General features: G+C 42.3%; 3 protein-coding genes across 6 annotated transcripts in view; 1 reads left to right on the top strand and 2 right to left on the bottom strand.

The window, feature by feature from the left end:
• Window positions 1-2571, top strand: part of hdac7a (histone deacetylase 7a) — a 34492-nt gene extending 31921 nt beyond the window's left edge. For all 4 annotated transcript variants that reach the window (XM_028999178.1, XM_028999179.1, XM_028999180.1 and 1 more), the window contains exon 24: window positions 95-2571. In XM_028999178.1, the coding sequence (XP_028855011.1) occupies window positions 95-143 (49 nt within the window). In that variant the 3' untranslated portion in view covers window positions 144-2571. The remainder of the gene's footprint in view (window positions 1-94) is intronic.
• Window positions 2572-2587: 16 nt separating this feature from the next.
• LOC114801176 (twist-related protein 2-like) lies at window positions 2588-5532 on the bottom strand. Its single transcript, XM_028999184.1, has 2 exons — window positions 4314-5532; window positions 2588-3252 (listed from the first exon to the last, which is right to left on the bottom strand). Exon 1 carries the CDS (start codon window positions 5272-5274, stop codon window positions 4666-4668), a length of 609 nt encoding a protein of 202 aa, XP_028855017.1. The 5' UTR covers window positions 5275-5532; the 3' UTR covers window positions 2588-3252; window positions 4314-4665.
• A 7508-nt stretch (window positions 5533-13040) lies between these two features.
• slc48a1b (solute carrier family 48 member 1b) lies at window positions 13041-17363 on the bottom strand. The gene is made up of 3 exons (XM_028998784.1): window positions 16972-17363; window positions 14669-14836; window positions 13041-14341 (listed from the first exon to the last, which is right to left on the bottom strand). Exons 1-3 carry the CDS (start codon window positions 17099-17101, stop codon window positions 14205-14207), a joined length of 435 nt encoding a protein of 144 aa, XP_028854617.1. The 5' UTR covers window positions 17102-17363; the 3' UTR covers window positions 13041-14204.
• Window positions 17364-17680: the final 317 nt, after the last annotated feature.

The raw sequence follows: 17680 nt of genomic DNA, 5'->3' as shown, positions 1-17680 counted from the left end.
TGGCCGGTTTCTTTCGATAACCAACTTGCTGAATTAGTGTGGATGGTTTTAATTATACGCCATGTTTGTTTGTTTTTCTCTCCTCTATGTTCAGTTCCCCCCGTAATGAGTACATGGGATATGTCCGAGACCATCCCATGTGAGCCAGTGATCTCTGGGCTCACCAGTGCACTCATTCATTTCCCTCCTCACCAGAAGACAAGGCCACTTGACTTCATGGGTGCGGAACCTCCTTCAGTGCCTCCCCATAAGCTTTAATCCAGCGCTGAGACACAATTTCATTTCCTATTTTGAATCTATGAAGGACTTTTCTGAAGAACTTTTCTATGCTTTTATTCCACCCTCTCCACGGGGTCTCTTTGGACCCGGGTGCTCAAGGTTTCTGAGCCGTTGAGCATGGTGTGACGTGCTGTTTGTCTCTCTACCACAGTCCCGGGGTTGCAGTAGGTCTGGGGGCCAGACGTTGACTGTATTTCTGCAAGGTGCTGCGCTGGGGAAGTGGCGCACGCTGAAACGTCTCCGAGAGGAAGGAAAGAAAAAAAAAAAAGAAAAACCTCACAAGCTGCAAAAGTCATGGAAGCCAACTGGCCGCTAGTGATTATGGCATTAACGTGATCGCACCAGTTCAGAAGTAGCGAAGGAAGAGCCAGTATTGTGCACTAGCATTTTTCCATAGTGCCTTCCCCACTGTGAAGTTCACAAAAGTGTGTTTATTTCAGTCAAACAATCCTTTATTGTGTTTTTTGCGTCTTATTGAGCTGTCCTGGGGCCGCTCCATAAAGCTCAGCATTGTTTCAGACATGAAAGCCTTTTGTTATAAAGAGAATTTCCATAATACTTTTCAGGAAGCACTAGTCTTGTAGGGCTTTTTTTTCTCCGCTTCGTCATTCCTTTTTGCTTTTAGGAGAGTTTTTGAAATCAAAAATTTAATTTGACTTCTTACATTATTCAAATCGATTTTCCTTCCTTTTTAATGATTTATTGTGATACTGTTGCCAATGATATCCATACTATGAGGCAAAAGGAAAAAAAAAGTCCGATATTGAACCAAAAGGAGTTGCGTTGAAACGGCACGCTGCACTAAGAGCAGCGTTGCAACCTGTGGATGTATAAACTGTATGTATCTGTTTTAGGCTGCATTCCTTTTTTCCCATTTTACTTGGGATTTTTTATCCTCTGAAGAGACCAGTGAGCATTTTTAGCTTCACAGATTACATGTGCAAGTAAATTGTTCTGAATATTTATGTCATTTTTTCCCACTGATGGACCAATGTGTGATTTTCATACTGTTGCATTTTTTTGTGGTGTTTTTTTCCCATTTGCATGTTGCTGTGTTGGGTTTGGTGATTTTATTCTTTATTTAACATACGTAGTCTTTAATACCTAACTGACAACGTTCATTGGACATTAATTGGATGTTGTTACCATGACCCTCAACATTTTTTTTTCTACTTAATCTGGAGACATTCCTGATCTATGGAAACAAACCTATGTCAGTTCTCAGTAGGCAGGGGTTAAAAATTAATTCTAACATTCATTTACAGCCACGTACTCCGTTCAGTTGGTGAGAACACAAGGACTTCCTCCAGTGAGATGGACCCCAGTGGTGGCCATAATCCCACCTACCTGAATGTAGCTTGAACTTCCACACAATTTTTTCCTCAGACCCCTGTGCTCTCCATGTGTGATGATTCACGTTACATTAGCCATTTAAATAAGATCCTTTATAAGGTGAAGGGCTTCTAGTAGTTCGTATGAATCTGTAAACAAATTAATTAATTACAGTTGTAATGAAATGGAAGTATTTTTAGGTCCCATTCTGTAGCTGTGCATACGCGATGGTGATTTTGTCCAAGCGCACGAGCAGGTCGTGTAGCTTTACATTCAAACAGTCTGATGAATTTAGGGAGACTATTTTTTTTTGGTTTAGTTTTTTTGGTGTTATTCAGAAATTGCCATTGTCCAATATATTTTAATGCAGGATCCCCCAAAACGATAGTGATCATACTGAATATTTAAAAAAAAAGAATGAAAAAAAACTATTTTAAATAACTGCATAATCTATTTACACATCAATGCACCCAAGGACACTGAAATATGTTTTGAAGAGGAAACCTAGCACTTTTGAGTTGTGATGCCACATCTGGGTGTGCTCAGTGTACAGAACATTTGTAGCGCTGAAGTGTTGTACAGGTCGGTATACAAAACCCAGACCAATTCTGCAGAGCTGTTTTTCACCCGTTTCGGCCATGTCTTAATTACACTTTCGTCTCTTGTTCTTCATATTAAGCTCGGATTGTTTGTCGTGATTTTCTTATCTGATGAGTTGTTAAAATGATTCCTAGCTATGGAGACCAAAAGCACCAGAAAGTGCCTTAAAAGAAGCTGACAAGCCTGTGTACAGGTAGCCTTAAAACTGGAAATGGAAAAAAAAATTGAAGAATATCTTTTAATAGTTTTCCATGTCATTGGATTTCATCACTGTATTTGTACAGACGAGATTGACTGTATTTTATACTGTTTTTCTACTATATTTCTTGATTAAAAAGAAAATACATGTCTGCCCTTTAATTGTTGAGTCCCTATGTTTTTTTTCAGTTCAGAATTCCCTTCTGTTTCTGCTCTCTGTTAATCTGTAATGATTATAAAAATGTATGAAAAATGTTTAATTTGAAACATGCAACATTCAGTCCCAGATGAGAATAATCGTGTCAAAGTTCATATGTTACACACACATTGTTTTTGAAAACGTCTTGGAAAAATTATTTTATAATCCATGTTAGACAAAGAATTAAGATTATCGTAACAACATAGATGAACATAATTTTCCTCTAATAACGAAACGAAAGAAATTTTGAACAACGTGCCTACCAGCATGCCTAAAGAATAAAGTTTATAGAAATATTCACACACGTATTTTACATCATGTCTGTTTAGCAGTGGTAGCTTTCATTTCAAACACACCAACACATTCATAATTTATCATAAGGTGTCAGATATGAGGAGTATGCATGTACTGCAATGTTCATACATTACTGGCAACCAAACCTGTTGGCTGCCAGGAAAAACATCAACTAAAGAAAGAAAGGAGAGGATCAGTCCATAGAACACGGGGCCAATCATCGCTGCTTTTCTACAAATAGCAATACACGTCCCTCCTGTGTCCCCTTTCTAAGTCTAAGGAGGGGCCCAGCTGGGACAGTGATAAAGTCCAGTCTCCAGGTCGAGAGTTTGAGGGGCTCAGGGTCCCACCTGCCGTTCAGAAACACAGAAAGGAGAAAAGGACAGAGGAATCGGTCACTGGCAGCAGTGAAAAGGTACATTTCCTGACGTGTGCAGGAGGGTGGATAATCACTGAAAAAAAAATTTTTTTTTAAATAAAAAATAAAAAAAGTCATTTCTATATCCAATCAATATCAAAAATATCATGAAGGTTTAAATATTGAAAATATTCAGAAGTGCGTAAACAAAGTATGGGCACCAACAAATAAAATGTTTATTTTCCATGATGATTAATATTATTATACATTTGCTCAGAAACAAATGCATTCAGGAATGAAGAATGGAAAAAAATGCAAGAATTCAGTCTGTGCCTCTGAATCAGAAATTGTGTACGTTCGCCTAACGTTTGCACAATGCTGCTCTCTTATCGAAGAGTTCATGATCACGGCAGAATTAGATGTGCATACATAGGTACGCCACACATTACCATGTGGGCCTGGAGCAAGGAACATTTTACTTTTTAATACGTGACATATGCATTGTGAGCATAAACACACCAGTGCGCCCGCTGCACACGGAAACTCGTTTAACGCCACACAACTGGTTTTAATCTAGCGGTTCCTGGTTGTCTGGGCCTAGCAGGAACTCAGAGCTGAGACCACATGAAGACTTACAAAGAGGGGTCAGGGCTTTTCTCTTATTTCGTTTAAAGGGAATTTCTGAAATCGTCTGAACTGTATCGTGATGTATTTTTAAATCTTCATTATATTTCCTGAAGATTTTTGTTTACAATGACACCTACAGAAAACTGCATTTAAATTAGATTTAATATTGTTTTAATTCACGTAATTTTTAATTCACAAAAATTATCCTGAAAAATGTTAAGGAATGCTTAGAATTATTTCCCTAGATGGTATACTGTGTATAAGGTAAAAATCTGAATATTAAAATATATATTGTAAATAACTACAAAAGTCCCCAGATTGAAAATCTGCTGGTTTGCTGGTAATAAAAGAGTAATAATACTACTACATCTGCTGGAAATGTGCCTAATTCATGTAAGAAGACCCATTGGAGATCAGAGTCCATACCTCGATGTGTGCTGCTGGTGTGGCGGGTTTCTTCTGGACGACTGAGGGGTAAGTTGGGCTGAAGCTGGTATAGTCTCTCTCGCTCAGGCCTGTGTGACCAGCCAGGTGGTGGGGAAAAAAAAAAAGTTTATGGAGAAATTTAGGGGTTCGGGACATAAAACGCACAGGAGATTGTTTGATGCTTGGAGGAGATGTGGCTTCAGCTACACTCCCTCACGGAGCGCAGAAAAAAAAAACAGCGGAAGTAAGCAGAGTAATTGCAGCCTGGCAAGCTTGGGGTGTGAAGTCCAGGAGGGTTGGGGTTGTTAGAAGCAGGTTATGGGATGGGGAGCAGGGGTACGGGCGGGAGTAATTAGTGCCCTGAGGACATGGACCAGGCCCCCTCCATCCTCCAGACGGAGAAGGCGTAGCTGAGGCGCTCGTGGGCCAGGTAGTTGCAGCTGGCCAGCTTGCTGTCCATCTCGTCGCTCTGCAGCACCTGGTAGAGGAAGTCGATGTAGCGCGAGGCCAGCTTCAGGATCTGGATCTTGCTCAGCTTGTCCGAGGGCAGCGTGGGGATGATCTTGCGCAGCGAGGCGAAGGCGTCGTTCAGCGACTGGGTCCGCTGGCGCTCGCGCACGTTGGCGATGACGCGCTGCGTGTGGAGTTCCTCCAGGGGGGCCTCGGGGCCTTGGCCCGAGCCCGAGCCTGTTATGACCGTCGCTATGGAAACAGTTCCCATGGCCGCGGATGCTGATGCCACTGCAGGGCTCTTTTTGAGCCTCTTAGGCCCAGATGGGATGAGGCTGGTGGGACTGGCTGAGTCTTTCTCTTCACCCCGCTCACCCAGACTGCAGGGTTTCTTGGGGTAGGGCAACCTTTTCCTGCCCAAGCTGCACTTTTTGGAAGCTCGCTCCAGCTCTTCCTCACTGGCCCCAAGACCACCTTCTGGAGATTCGGTACGAGACACCTCCTCCCTCATCTCCTCAGTCGCTCTGTAGCCCGCACAGACGCTCTTTTAAATTCTCTCTCCGTTTGACTCAATCGTCTACGGCCAGATAGCCCGATTTTCCGAAATCGGTCAGATGAAGCCGTAATTTGAGAAACCGGTGCGTGAGGAGCAGCGGAGATCCATACCAAACTGCAGAACTTTCACGTTTCTTCGTGTCCTGTCCCCCCTGTAGCTCTGGTACAACCTCCTCACTTCCAGCCTCCAGTCCCAAACTGAGGACAAAACAAACCTGGCCGGTGCCTCATGTGCCTTTATACTGCTGAAGCACAGCATTCTTGGATTGGCCAGATCCCCTTTCTAGGAGGGGTTTGGAGAAAAGCGCGAATCAGGAAGTGGATTTGGATTGGTGGTAAGTGGGAGGGGTGTCAGTGGGAGAAAAAACAACCAATCAGGGCAAGCGGTGGTAAGTATACAGAAGTTGTCAGACCTTTATAAGTTCCAGATTTCTCCCATGGCACTTTGGTATCCCAGTCCCACTTATCTCCCCCTCCCCACCCAACTCAACTCAACCCAACCCAAGCCGCAACCCGCGGCTGTCTGAAGGTCTGAGGTCAAATATTCTCGGTGGAAATGTTATATGCAACGTCATCGCATTAATGTCATCAAAATTTTCAGCATTTGTAAATATCCAAAAATATATATGGACATCTGTCACTACCAACGAATTCAGGGCGTGTTTGTTCGTGTGTTAGCACAACTCAGATTCTAGCCGGAAAAACGTGTTTGTGTGATATGTGTCAGACGAGACGCTTGGTGAACTTCATGCACCTTCCCAGATGACCAAATGGCGTTAAGCAAACAAAGCCTGGTCTGAGATCAGCTCCGGCAGATCATTTCCAGTCTTGCACTTCATGGCTAATGCGGCGTGCATCACATTTTAATGTGATTACATCTTAATGCTTGAACAAATATGCACTGGAGAAAATTATGATGGTCATCAATTAATCCCACATGTGATGGTACAATAGCACTCTGTTAATATGTTTTAATTACTGCCGTTATTGCTTTAGGCAAAATCAATGGCAATAATAACTAATGACCTTAGAAAGTAAATACTTTTAAACGAGAACATTTAAATAAAGCTGTGGACAGATAAATTGTCCATCTGATGAAGGACTCCTGTCTGACCCATGCAACTGCTAGTTTGCCATTACCTGCTTATGATTGTCCACAAAATATGGGTACCAGGACTGTATTAAGAGGTATTATAACAGATTTGTTTGGAAGATGGACTATGCAGAGTTTTTTTGATTGTCTTTTCACTTCATGTTTGTTAGACAAGGTTTCCTTAAATTTGTTGGATTTTTTTTTTGTACAACGATGTCAGGACAGAACGTTGAACTGTATGCTTAAGACGATGGGCCAGATGTGCCTGATTTTTAAAATAAGAAGTCATGCAGATTTAACAAACAATTAAACACAGACTGGTGGGTGGAATTTAATTATCGCATGTGTGCTAAAAAATCTCCAACAATAAAACCGTGGTGCTTTACATGCCGTGGTGGGCTTTTTAAAAAATAATAATAATAATATGAAGAGGATCACATAAGATGGCTTCGTGCCATGACTGGAATCAAATCACATTCAATGGCATTCATCAAATGTTTGGGTTTCAACAATAATCTAAAATATATAATCCAGCATTAACTTTGAATGCACATTTGGAATTGGACTTTTTCCCTTAGTTGGACGTCCACTTTATTCAATTCAGTTGGACATTTGTTTAAAGTATGTGTTCAAAGATCATTGACACAAAGCAGCTGCCATGATGTTTTTCATCAATTCTGGAATATCTGGAGAAATGCATGTGCTGGTTGACACTGCATTCAGCTTTAAATCTCAAATTCAGTCCATCCATTTCTTTTTCTTTTTTTTTCATTTCACTCTTCTTAGAATCAGAACAGATTTCTTGGAACTCTTGATGTTGCATTGTGCAGATGTTTAAAGTAAATCATGTAGAAGTTTTGGTGAATTGAATCACGGTAGCGCATCACCAGACTATTCATGCCGAGAGGAAGCGACGGTGTAAAGTAACACGTAAAAGAACTGGCATTTAACAATACTGGAATACACAAGTAACTCAGCACGACATGAAAGCCATTTTTAATCAGGAAAATGTGGGAGTCCTCCATAAATAAACAACCTGAAATGCACACGCATAATTGGCCGTGATGCCATGCTGACTATGAGGGTAGAGACCCTGAATGACCCATGACCTTAATCGCTTTGTGACCTCAGCAGTTGAAACAGATGCCAATGATATCATTAAATACACACTCCCTCTCTCACTCTCTCTGTCACTCACACACACACATACATCCTAGGACAGACACCCAATGATAAGCAAAAAAAACCCCTGACTGTACATATCTCAATCAGAAATGGGAAGAGACGACAACCTACAATTGGTACAAAAAATACTCATCCACATGTGGGTAGGCACCACACCGTCAATCGTGTTCACTGCATCAGACTTGCAGGAGCTGCAGGTACCAAGTGTTTGTGTGAAGACCTTTTTTTTGTCACATTCACTAATAGACGTGCATTTGGAGTTTTTATTTTTTAGAACGTGCAACATTACAATAATACTTCACAAAATTAACAATAGGTGTTTTTTTATATGACTACCTGCAACTAAATGTAAATTAAATGCAGAAATGACAAGATCCTTTGTGGTGCTGTGGTTATGAACAACAATCTTATTAACAATTGTTCATGCGAACACATGCTTGGGCACAAACACACACAGACACAATGATGTTCTCCCTGGAGAGCTCACCTCTGGCTCAGAGCGGCATGCCATAGTACCACCATCATGGAAAGAAATGAAAGAGTGAAAAAAAAGTGGGGGGGGGGGGAGAAAGATAGAATGAAAGAACAGCTAACAGAAACAACATGTAGCGGCCCTCACACAGAAACAAGAGAGAGAACGGGAGGAAAAAGAAGGGGGGGGGGGTCGAGCGAAATGGAGAGGGCGAATGAGGGAAGGCGAGAGGGAGAGAGAGAGAAAGAAAAGAGGGGGAGTAAAAAAAAAAAAAGGCAGGCGGTGGAAATGGCTCCAGATGTGCGAGTGTGGAGCCTGTTTGATCTTGCGCCTTCCAGGCTGATTGATGTAGCACATTTCATTTCCTCGTCAGAGCTGTGACATCATGTTTCACCAAACACTCACAATCTTTAATACTCCTCCTCTGTTCTATATGGCCATTAACCCCAGTGCTGCTGAAAACACACACACACACACCCACACACACACACACACATCCAATGTCCTTTGATAACCACAAAAGTGCCTTTCCCCCTAAATCATCTCCAAATAAATAACTTACTTTGGAATTATGGAGTTAAAAAAGATGAAGCAGGCTTTGCATGTGCATGTGCATGCATGATCATTTCTTCTTCAACTGGTCAAAGTGTGTCGGATGTTCATACTGGTATTCATCCAGTGTCAGCAGTCAATCCCAAGGTGAGCAAACACCATGACGTGGCACACATCCCAATAAGAAATATGAAAAAAGAAATTGGTAAAAGTTGAAGTATTGACGTCAATGGGCTCTGAAACATACTAAAAAGCGTAAAAACATGAAAAAGCAGCCCAGCACAGGGCAAAGTGATTGGACCTCGGTTGACATTAACACAATAGTGAAGAAACAGAAAATTTGTTGTGTTCACAGCATGAAGAAGCGCTACAGAGCACAAAACAAAGTGGAGACGAAGAAAAGATGCTCCATTGCACACACCGCATCTAAAACTGTTGCCTGGTTCCTCTCGTCTTACAGCTGTGTTGTGCCCTCTGATGGATTCTCATTTATATGTGTAACTGTAAGTCCCATGCAATCAGGTTGAAGTTGGTCTTGATGTCTGGAGTGGGGGTCATGGGTTAAAAATTATGACCTAATGATAGAATTGAACAAAAGCGTGAGGAGCAGAAAAACCAAGTAAACTACACATACCTGAAAGTTCTGCCTAATTACAGTTAGAGGCTTTTGGACTTCTTTACTTCCCATCTCTGCAACACACAGACACCGGGATTCACCAACATCTGGGAGCCATTTCCCCTTTAGAGGGGGTGCATATGTTTCCCAGGTTGGAGTGATGGTTGAAGGGCATTGTGGGTATTGATCTCTGGGCGCACATGGGGCATCTGGGTGCCCCTTAGAAGGTCACTATGGGACTGGCATCAGCAGAGGTACGACACCCACATTGTGCTGGGAAGTGATCCTCCAAGATCAAAGATGTGATTGCCATGGTTACGGCAACAAACCCAAATAAAGATGAGTCACCGGGCAGGAGGAGAAGATGGGAAGGAGTGTGTGAGTGTGTGACTCAGTATGTAGGCACGACCAACACAATAGTCCGGTGGCTCCAAGTCCACAGTTTTCCTGTCCAAACGTCCTGCCTGCACTCTCGCCTGGGCTGATGTCTCCACGTTAGTCTACAGTTTATGATAGTGATTAGCGAGTTGCTTGTGATAACGAACATTTCAACCAATCACAATTCCCCTTCTTACATTTACATTTAAGGCATTTGGCAGACGCCCTTATCCAGAGCGACTTACAACGTGCTTCCATGTTACAATCAATGAAGTGATCAATTCTGGTTCACTAGGACCCCCAACTATGAATACAATCTTTTTATTCACTATGTTGCAGTTTCAATACATAAGTAGGACAATAAGAAGGTTACAGGTTCATCTAAATATTCTCTAAAGAGGAAGATCTTGAGCTGCCGTTTGAAAATGCTGAGCAACTGTACTGTTCTGACCTCGAGGGGAATTTCATTCCACCGAGGGGCCAAGACGGAGAAGAATCTAGATGAGTGTCTTCCTCGTACCTTCAGAGATGGAGGGACCAGGCGAGCAGTACTGGAGTTTCAGAGAATACGAGGTGCAGTGTGAGGTATAATAAGGGCTGTGAGGTACGTTGGGGCTACTCCATGTTTGGCTTTGTAGGCTTTTGAATCTGATGTGTGCAGCTACTGGGAGCCAGTGGAGGGAACGTAGCAGAGGGGCGGTGTGGGAGAATTTGGGAAGGTTGAAGATCAGTCGTGCTGCTGCATTTTGTATTAGTTGAAGAGGTCGGATGGTGCAGTCAGTGCAGTAGTCCAGTCGTGAGATTAGTGAGGACTGAACCAGTATCTGGGTGGTCTGTGTTGACAGATAAGGACGTATTTGTCTGATATTATCGAGAAGGAATCTACATGAGATTCTACATGAGATGACATTTAACTGATGCTCTTTATCCAGAGCCACTTGCAGTCATTAGTTGGACACAATGATGGTAAGTGGGCTTTGAACTTGCGGCATTGTGGTCCACTAGGACATTTGTGAGTGTGTTGCTTTAGAGCAACTAAGGTGACCAGGACAATGTGAGACAAGTGGTACATCCTTGTGTGACATTGTGAGACAATTGGACAGGTTAACAATGAAAATGGATGAATGTTTAATTCCCTATTGATTATCTCTTGATTATCAGGAGTTCTGCACAGATTGATTGACGGCCATCACATCCTCTTGATATCAGCGTGGACAGACTGTTTGCGTGGTGCAGGGCTTGGTGCGTAGAGGAAGTTTACTGAAAATGACCAATAAAAATGCAAGAGATTATCCCAACGTGCAGGACGTGCTGTGTAGAGCACTGGGTCACCATCTTCATTAGGGCAGTGAGAAACATCAGAGGTTAATTAAGGTCAGACTAGCTCTCCAGGAGCAGGGTTGAAGAACCTTGAACCTTGCAGTGATGCACTGACGATCCTACACGTGTGTAGGAAATGGTCTGAAGAATGCCAACCTGTTTATCTCACCACATCCAGTCAGTCCAGCAGCTGATGAGCGAGGGGAGAGTAAACACGGCCCAGCAGATGGTCTCCAGCATGCTGCTCAGGCTCCAGCATGACATGAGGAAAAGGACCCCGTTCCCCCGAGTCGCCACAAAACTGTGAACTTCCTTCGTCACTCTGTTCAAAGGGGCACGATCGCTGAATCTCCCCGGTGTTATCAGTGAGTAAGTAGCTTCACAGCGTATCTGCTGGGCCCAGGGGGCCAGGCGCATAAGGCATCGGCTGGACGCAGGATACACATGCGCCTGATAAAGCCGAGCCCGCCGCAGTGGAGGTATGCATGCAGGGGTTCCGTGGGCCGCTCGGAACAGCCAGCCCACTTCAAAACCCGCACTCCCTTCACCCCCCCCCCCCCCACCCTCCCCAGCCCCCAGCCCAAAACATCAATGATTTTCTGCTAAACCGCTTCAGATGGGCCCTTCTCTCTGATCTCCGAACAGCGCAGAGCCAAGGAGGGGGGCACCGGCGAAAACAATGATCGGATCTGATGCCTGGCACAAAGGGTTAATACCCTCCGCAATTCCAGATGCCGTTAATGGAAAAAGAGGGAATCGAAAAACGAAGCGCTGTAGCGAGGGAGAGAGGGAGAGCGAGGACAGGATGAAAGGCGAGGTCGGTGGACATGTGTTTCAGTTTGTAAATAGAACAGTGAATTGCTATGGATATTGCTTAAATATCTGCGGCTTCTTTCTTTTCTTTTTCTTTTTTTCCCTCCTTTTTCCTTGAGCATCATTCAGCGGAAGTTTCCTCGGAAATCATTTTGCAACTGGCGTCTCTGAAACGCCAGCGAGCCTTTTTAATGTCAGCGCAGCCATCTGGTCCTGCGCTCTTTCAAGATGTTTTCTGTTTCATTCACTCTTCTCTTCTTTTCTGTTTTTTTTTTCTTTTTTGCCAGTACGGCAAAATATCTGCGAGCCTGAATGAATTTACTGTTCTTTACTTTTACTTTTTTTGTATGTATGTAAATACAACGTGCCATTTTCAATGTGTTCTTCACTGGACAGCCATGCATACCTACATCTGACCCATGACCTTCCTTCCATGGTGGGGTATTCTTCTTACACCGTTTAACAATCACAACAGCACATATGCACATACTTTATTAAAAAAAAAACAGCTCAGACATCATGGCACTTCTGATCCAAAACCTTCACCTTGTTTAAAAATCGGTGATGAGGGTGTTCCCCTTTAATCTTCCCTTATGTAAATGTTTATAACGACCATCATCCGGCTGTTGCTATGACCACCACGCCATAACTGTGCCAATTACCATAACACACAGAGACATATAGGGCCTGTAAACTAACTGGCACAATGTAATAAAAATACATAATTAACCAGAATTATGCAGTAAAACAAAGCCCGGTGATTAGAGCAACCGCATAATGATTGCCTGTCTGTAAGTAGCCCTTATCCGACCACTAATGAACGCTTACCTTGAACTTAAAGAAGTTTCCCATTCCCCCTTTTAATGACTAAACGATGAACGCTTACTGTTCATTTAAAAATCTGTGAAATCAGCAGCTACTCTGTTTTCATTATGATTAGTCAAAAATAAGAAATCTTAAAATACTGTAGAATAACACACTAATTTAGCTTATTTTAACTGTCTTCTCATGCAAGCACGTGTATTTTTATTTTGAAATCATTTAACAGATTTTAGTGCAACTAATTAAGTATGATATTATATATTAATAATACACGAGCAGATCACTGGATTATTTTAGCCCGCTTTAGAATAAGTATGAAGTGAGAAGGCTCTTCAAAACCCCTCTTGGTCACAATCAACCATTTTAATCAACCAGTACTACTGTACACCTTATTGAAAACACCAAACGAGATAAATTAGTTGATGTAACTGATTGTGATAATTACATCTGAATGAACACATCAACACGCTCTTATCTAAAAGTATTTTATTATTGCGTCTTTCTCCATAGATATAGAGACATTTAAATGACATTGCTTGTTTTATGACATCAGGGTAAAGAAACGACACACAGAAATGATGTATGTATAACAGCAATAAGCAAAAAGTTTTTTATAATAATCCTTATACACTACCGCATGTTAGGGATGTAAATAAACAAAATCAGTCATGAGCAAAAGAAATTCCATGTGACACTGGTTAGTAGGTTTAAGCCAGCAGCCTCAACAGGCACAAAAGTGTGTCATGATCATTCAGGGACATCCAGGATGGTGTCTAATCATTAAAGTGAACCAAGACATTCAGTCAAAAAATTCTGATATAAAATTCTACCAAAGTGTTTCAGGGTTCTGCTAATTTTGGCTCTTTGCTCATAAGAAATACAGAAAAGTCATAGATCCATTTTGAAGAACCCCAAAAGATCGTAGTTCGTAGTTCGTAGTTCAAACAACCAACATGTCATTGTGATGCTGTAGAAAAAAAAATACGGTCTGCATTTACAAACCTTAAAATCTTGGTTATCTTCAATGTCCCGTTCAGAGATGTGTTCAACACCTGTCATGTCACACATAAAGGTAATAAAGTGCAATCATGTGCCAACAGGAGCTGAGGCGAGTGTGTTCAGGTAAAATCCAGCAGTAGGTAGTAGTAGACTGATATTGTGTGGAAATGTGTGTGTGGAACAATAGAAAAAGAACATCAGCCCCCTCTAGTGGTGACAGTAACTGTAACACATTCAATGGCAGCGCAAGAAGACCACTGAGGCGCCAGACTGAAATGATCTGAAATTATCTGTGATAATGATAATAATAATAACAATAAAACAGGTGAGTGGAAAGCAACTCACACAAACAGCACGTTGTTGGAAAAAGGCTCTGTTAAAAAAAGAAAATAATTTTACACTGCAAAAGTGCCATTAATACATTCATAAAATTCACACATATATATTAAAGTAAAATCATCTCTTCCCACCCGGTGAAGTCTGATGACTCCTGAGAAATGAAACTTTGTTTATGTGATGCAATAAAAATCTGTAGCTTCTGCCTCGTTGTTTTCTCTGGAACTATTGTTCTTGCCCTCTTCCACAATGAACAGTCCACATGGATACCCCAACAGAGAGTGTGTTTGTTTAATGATGTTAAAAGTCACTCAGAATGGAGATGTCAGCGAACTCTTTGCGGTAGCGGTGAGAGCTCAGTGAGAGCAGGAAAGACCACTTCAGAGACATGAAGCTCCACACACAGGACAGGTACAGACTGTTGGGGTCTCTCAAAGCTGGGGGCAACAAACACACACACACACACACACACACACACTCCATGAAATTACAATGCCTTACATTTTTCAACCTCCCCTGAAAAACCGTGGACATCCCCTGATGGCTTGATATAAACAAATGTACAACACATAGGTCAGGATGTCCCTAAAGTGGATTATAGGTTTAAATGTGTTTTAAAATATCTCTGTAAAAACGCAATGTTTCTCTTTCGCTTCTAATTGTTAATTTAATTGCATAATCTATACTGGGTGTAGTAAATTAAGTATGTGTGTGTGGGTGTGTGTGTGTGTGTGTGTGTGTGTTTGGTGGGGGAAGATGCTTACAGTCTTTACGCACAACGGCAACCGTTAGGAAGATGATGAAGGCAATGACAGACAGCAGGCAGAAGATGATCCCGATGAAGAGGAATAACTTGAGTCCCTTCAGCCAAGTGCGCCAGTAATCCTGCAGATACATGAGGTGTGTGACAAACGTCCAGAGAGCCAGAACGCCTGCGGGCAGACAAACACACACACATTAGGGGTGGGATAAATATCCAAATGGTTAAACTAAAGGATGACAATTAAAAATGTACTCGTTCTGGTGAAATTATACTTTTGAGTTATTTACATTTGCAGAGTGACTTACAATCAGTAGTTACAGGGACAGTCCCCCTGGAGACACTTATGTGTCTTGCTCAGGGACACAATGTGGGGTTTGAACCTGGGACTTTGTGGTCTTCTGGGTCATAGGTGAGTGTGTTACCAGGTTACTACCACCCACAATGTTGATGGAATACATCACCACACAATCTATTGAGCTATATGTGGACAGCATATCGATATTTTATGATATTGTGGGATTCTGTGCCATTCCTTGCATACACACCATGTTACGGAGTCCCTTTACGTATCTAAACACGTCATGAAGCCACTGCTTTAAAAAATGTATGGCTGCTGCTGAACCAGGTCCAACCTGTTCTGACAGCATGAGCTGTTTGGTAAGTGTTGAGTGTGTGTGTTTCAACAAGCGTGACTCTGACACAGCACATTATTCTTCTCAAAAACAAGAAATCAAAAGTAATCACTCAACTCATTTCTCCGTTTTCCCGTTCTTGCAAAGTCATTGCAGAAAGACCACTTCCCTTCTGAGTTCTGACCCCTGTCATGCTCTCTCCACAGCACATCACACATCCCTCCCCACGGTCCACAGCAAGCTCCTGAGTCATTCTAAACAGTGCTCTTGTTGTCATGGCAACTTGGTGCAATGCCCAGAATAGTATCAAAATGTCACAAGAGTGTAAGCACGAATACGTCCTGCCAGATCAGCAGTTATTGGTGAAAAATGTGCACGCACACACACACCTCTCTGCTTCATGAGGTAAGAAGGACTGGTAAAAACTCTCTCTCTCTCACACACACACACACACACAGTAGTAAGTGATAAGCATGTGAATTCCTTCCACAAAGCAAAAACTCTCGTGACTGAGAGGGAACTTAAGACAATGTCAAAGTTCACCTTACCAAAGGTCAACTAATAGATGATGCATTGAGCAGAAATTACACAGCCCCTATAAATGCATGGAGTCTGCTTAATCCAAGGCACTCAGTGAAAATACATTTAATATGCATAGCACTGAAAATTCGTCACCGAACTGACCAGGCTGACAATTGTCATTGTGTCCAAGATGGTCTAGTGCATTCTAATTATCAAAATCCATTCAAACACAATATTTCATGCATGATCTAAAATGCCAAGCAAGGAAAATGCTAAATCTAAATGTCATGATATAATATGTCATGCATGATCTAAAATATTATATCTTGATAACCTGGAATGAACCATCAGAACGTTTATTTAATGTTCAAAGAGAAAAGTAGTAACCAGAGTAAATGTTTATAACATTAGTAAAATAGGTTACTGGATAAGCCTGTCAAAACAGGCAATTATGCAAAGTACACGTTTGCACCCTCAAATCTATATGCACTATGTATACATATTCAGTACTGTATGTGCAACAGTATTAGGCAGTAGTCATCCCAACAGCAACTCTGAAGCAATCCTTTTCTGAACATTCTAAAAGTGTAAAACGCACAAATAATAATTGTTAAAAATTGAAACAGGAAATAATTTGAGAGAAACTATTGATATCTAGAGATCTGCTAGGTGTTTTCTTTATTTTCATGACCATTTACATTGGTAGAGTCTCACTGAAGGCATCAAAACTATGAATGAACAAAAACTATGAGTTCCCAGAGGTGTTTAGCCCTTGTTGGGCCCTTTGCCTTCACTCTGCGGTCCAGCTCACCCCAAACCATCTCGACTGGGTTCAGGTCCGGTGACTGTGGAGGCCAGGTCTCCACTTTTTGTTAAGTACATAACTCCACATGTGTTCATTCATAGTTTTGATGCCTTCAGTGAGAATCTACCAATGCAAATGGTGGTGAAAATAAAGAAGACACATTGAATGAGGAGGTGTGTCCAAACTTTTGGCCTGTACTGTGTGTATGTGTGTATATATATATATGCACACACATTACATCCAGGGCAACCAACGAAATAGCACGGAAGCTAATTAATATTTGCAAAAATAACAATTAAACAAACATTTAATAAATATCAGCCGATTTGTGTCCCACCACAGTACCTGACAATCCGCCCATTGCCGCAGTCCATGGTTGTTCGTACGCGATGTTCCACACCAGGAACGCGGAGAAACCCATCGCCGTGCCGAAAGCGGCGTAGCCGAGGCTGATGTACGTTTTATTCACCGCCATCGGAGAGTCGCGGTCAACACGCAAAAAAAAAAATAATAATAAAGACAAATGATAAATACAGAACCTCGAGCTAGAGCTGGCAATGGCAACGTCCTGCCCGCGACTGCATTTTAATTTGTGGGTACCCTAATTCATCGCCCTCGCTTTGTCTGCGGGGAGGGGAATGGTGAAATAAAAAAAGCTCCTCCTCATCTAAAGCAGGTTAAACGCGCCTCGACATTGTATCTGGTGACGACAAGTGTACTCCACAGTCGGCGTACAGATGTACACAAACAAGCGACGCGGCCGCCGCGGCAGGGAGCAGCGCCCCCTTCCGGGCCGGAGGAACGCTACCGCCGCGCCCGCACCTGCGCTATTACGCGTTTACTTCCAGAATTCGCGGAGAAAGTACACGGGACATTGTTATTATTACGTGCTGACGTTTTATTAGACGCGTTCAGTAATCGTCGAGCGCGGTGATTGAAACGATCTGGAGTTTTTACGACACCCATGCAGGCTTTAACAATGGCCGAGTGGCACCTGGTGTAAAAATAACGCACCGACGCTGATAAAAGGGTGCCCGCTTGCCGTTTTTCTCAA

The sequence above is a fragment of the Denticeps clupeoides genome, chromosome 12, assembly GCF_900700375.1.
Source record: "Denticeps clupeoides chromosome 12, fDenClu1.1, whole genome shotgun sequence".
NCBI classification, from domain to species: domain Eukaryota; kingdom Metazoa; phylum Chordata; class Actinopteri; order Clupeiformes; family Denticipitidae; genus Denticeps; species Denticeps clupeoides.
This window is presented reverse-complemented; position numbering and strand designations above follow the sequence as displayed.

Excerpts from the sequence above, each read along its gene's own strand:
- slc48a1b (XM_028998784.1), bottom strand. The coding sequence starts at position 17,101 with ATGGCGGTGAATAAAACGTACATCAGCCTCGGCTACGCCGCTTTCGGC. Across the intron at positions 14,837-16,971 it reads GGCAATGGGCGGATTGTCAG|GCGTTCTGGCTCTCTGGACG; the intron begins GTACTGTGGTGG and ends GTCTGCCCGCAG. Across the intron at positions 14,342-14,668 it reads TGCCGTTGTGCGTAAAGACT|CTTTGAGAGACCCCAACAGT; the intron begins GTAAGCATCTTC and ends TGTTGCCCCCAG.
- LOC114801176 (XM_028999184.1), bottom strand. The coding sequence starts at position 5,274 with ATGAGGGAGGAGGTGTCTCGTACCGAATCTCCAGAAGGTGGTCTTGGG.